The following is a 2869-nucleotide window of genomic DNA, read 5'->3' as shown; positions in this document are numbered from 1 at the left end:
GGAGGAGGAGGGAGGCAGGAGGGGAAGGCCCTGCCGCTGCAGGTCAGAAGCCCGGGGCTGGTGGCGGAGGGGATGGCGAGCGGCGGAGAGGTGCTGCTGGGAGAATCACCGGACGCTCCGCTCAGGAAGGACGAGTCTGCAGGAGAGGAAACAGAGAGAGAGAGAGAGAGAGGGGGAGAGAGGGTGAGACAGGGATGCTTTTGACTGCTGAGGGTATATTTAATAAATCATACATGTTCACCTTCACCCAGCACGGCTGCACATACATGAACCAAAACCATCACATTAGTCAGATCATCCGTCTTTAGTGTCTTTTACCATCAAAATGTTTCAATTTCATCACAAAATAACACAAGAAAATTGACAATTTTGCCGTTTTTAAAAGAAAGTTGTTGCCAGTTTAGTCGTTTTGGGCCAAATTCAAAGAAAAAAAGAAGAAGAAGAAGCACCTGAGATCCTGGAAGAAGCGAGGCAGCGGCAGATAAAAGACAGAAGGGAAAAGATAGACAGGAGCTGTGGCTGAAAATGGAGGCAGTTTAATCTCGATCAGGAGCTGATAATCAGTTCCCTCTGGAGCTGATGAAAAATAGATGCAGTGTAAGAGCCTGATTAAAAGCGTCCACCACAGGGCGGACTTCCAGCAGCACAGCCACTCCCCCGTCATTCCTCTCTGCGCTTTCAGAGTAACATCCCTCGTCCAAAAAAACATTTTTAATTGCGTGCGGGTCGGCTGGCGGTCGCCGCTTCGCAGCACAGGGACGCGAGAAAGCTGCAGCCGCACAGACGTGATTCCTGCGAGTCAATTAAGAAAAGCATTTTAACCGAGAATCCTGTTTCAGCCTCCTCCTGCTCTGAAGTGACCCACTTTCTCTCTGTGGTTTTTATTTCCTTTTCATACGGATGTGAAGACTCTGAGTCCCACTTCTATCTGCGCCGATGGTGAATTCATGCTGCACTTAAGCTCCGGCCCCCAGAGACGCAGCAAAGCTCAACTCCTGTAGTATTTCAAACGGATGATGTTCAGGAGGGAAAGCTGAGGGACTCAACAGCTGTGTGTTACAAAGAAAGGCATGATGGGGGATTGTGTCCGTCTCAAACAGGAACTTCAAGCTCACAGCGAAAACATGTCGGCACATAAAAGTGGATCAACGATCAGCAGGTTTCCAGGGTTCAGATTGATGGACAGCTCTTCATGGGGTGGATCCACTGAGCGACAAGGAGCATGATGGGATTGAGAAAAACGATGCGTCCACAGTGTAAAATGCAAACTACAATAACAAAGCAGCAAATCTCTTCTTCTTCTTTCCTGTTCCCCTGCAGAGTCTCAGCTGACAACTGAACAAATAAACACCTGTTCGATCGCAGCTCATAAAACCTCACCTGAGGGCGGCGGTACAGGTTGACGTAGCCTCCGTGACGTCACCCACAGGTTTCTGAAGAGCAGATTAGAAGCAGAGTGAGCTGCTCCACCATCGCCATCTTGGCACTCCAAGATAATCCAAAAATGGGCGAAGAAGGGCCGGTTTTTACTCCACCTTCCTGTTCTTTCGGAGCGAACAAACCACTTCTTCTTCTTTTGTTTTCTCGCGCTAAGTGTGGCCGTCTCATCGTCTCATGGTGCAGACTGAAGAAGACTTGTACTCGCAGCATTAACACAAACATTTTCTTCCTTAACTCCATTAAACCACGTATTTACTTCTGCAGTGAATGAGTTTGTGATGCAGATGTTTAAATGCAGGTGACTGGAGTCCTGATGTCTGTGTGGAGACAGCAGGCCGTTGCTCTGCAGGTAACCTTTGTTTTCAAATATCTCTGTTCGACAGGAACTCCTCGAAGGCTCTGAGAGACGCTGGCTGCAGGCGGCGATGTGATTGACTCAGAGGGAGATCCAGATGGCACCGGTTCAGATTCTGACAGCTGCTACAACACAGTTCAGACAACATGCGACACAAACTGGCTGCCACACCGCTCCCTCTGTGAGAATCCAGTTTTCCTTCAGCAGGCAGGGTCCTGGACTTCCTGTCAGTTAAATGAGTCCACAAACTAAAAGACTCAGATAAAAGAATAAACTTAGTTTATTCCTATCATTATATCATTTTACTTTTGTGCTGTTTAATTTCCTTTATCTGCATCATGTAAATGAGAAAGACGAAGAAACAATTATGTGAATGTGAATAAATTATGATGTTAGATTGAGAACGGTTCAGGTTGCTGAGCCAAATGAAAACAATTAGAGTGTTTTATCTAATCTCCTCCTACAGTATCTACAGTCAGTGGCTTCACATCATTAACTCCACATAAAAACCTGCCATTAAAACTGAGCAGAAGGTCTGGTTTATTATTACACTGCACTAACAACAGTCGACTCTTTCAACGTCTCTGCAGCAGAGTGAACAATATAAACTGCAGCACAGTTCAAACAGTCCCTCTGTCAGAGAGCGTGACGTCTCCTGAACACACCTCTCAACATCACAGCTCTGTGTTTCCATGCCAACGTCCAGCCGGCAAACATGATCACCTACATGTGCTGTGTCTTTAAAAGGTAAAGTGAAGTGAAGTGAAAAGATTTGAAGAAAAATGAAGTGATGAGAAGAGAGTTAAAGTGAATTGAAGCAAACTGAAGTTAAGTTAAATAAAATGAAGTGAGGTTTAGAGAAGTGAAGTGACATAAGATGAACTTAAGTGTGATGCAACGAGGTGAAGTGAGATGAAGTGACAATAAAATATGTGATGTTATGTAAAGGGAATTTGCTGAAGTGAAGCTGAAATCAAGTCCAACATCCAGCTAGTAAACATGATCACTTTTTGTGTGTGTGTGTGTGTGTGTGTGTGTGTGTGTGTGTGTGTGTAACAGTACCTAGGTTCCACA

The 2869-nt window shown here is 45.6% G+C and overlaps 1 protein-coding gene across 1 annotated transcript in view; it reads right to left on the bottom strand.

Annotated features, from left to right (window-relative positions):
• Positions 1-2869, bottom strand: part of rbm46 (RNA binding motif protein 46) — an 11825-nt gene that overhangs the window by 125 nt on the left and 8831 nt on the right. The window contains exons 8-9 of the mRNA XM_087171992.1: positions 720-792; positions 5-136 (exon numbers count right to left, since the gene is read on the bottom strand). Of these exons, the coding sequence (XP_087028118.1) occupies positions 5-136; positions 720-792 (205 nt within the window). The remainder of the gene's footprint in view (positions 1-4; positions 137-719; positions 793-2869) is intronic.

Source organism: Seriola lalandi, unplaced genomic scaffold, assembly GCF_002814215.2.
Source record: "Seriola lalandi dorsalis isolate HSWRI2012SDOR001 ecotype SW California unplaced genomic scaffold, Sedor1 jcf7180002050960, whole genome shotgun sequence".
In the NCBI taxonomy this organism is placed as follows: Eukaryota; Metazoa; Chordata; class Actinopteri; order Carangiformes; family Carangidae; genus Seriola; species Seriola lalandi.
The sequence above is the reverse complement of the archived record's forward strand: the minus strand, read 5'-3'. Positions and strand labels throughout refer to the sequence as shown.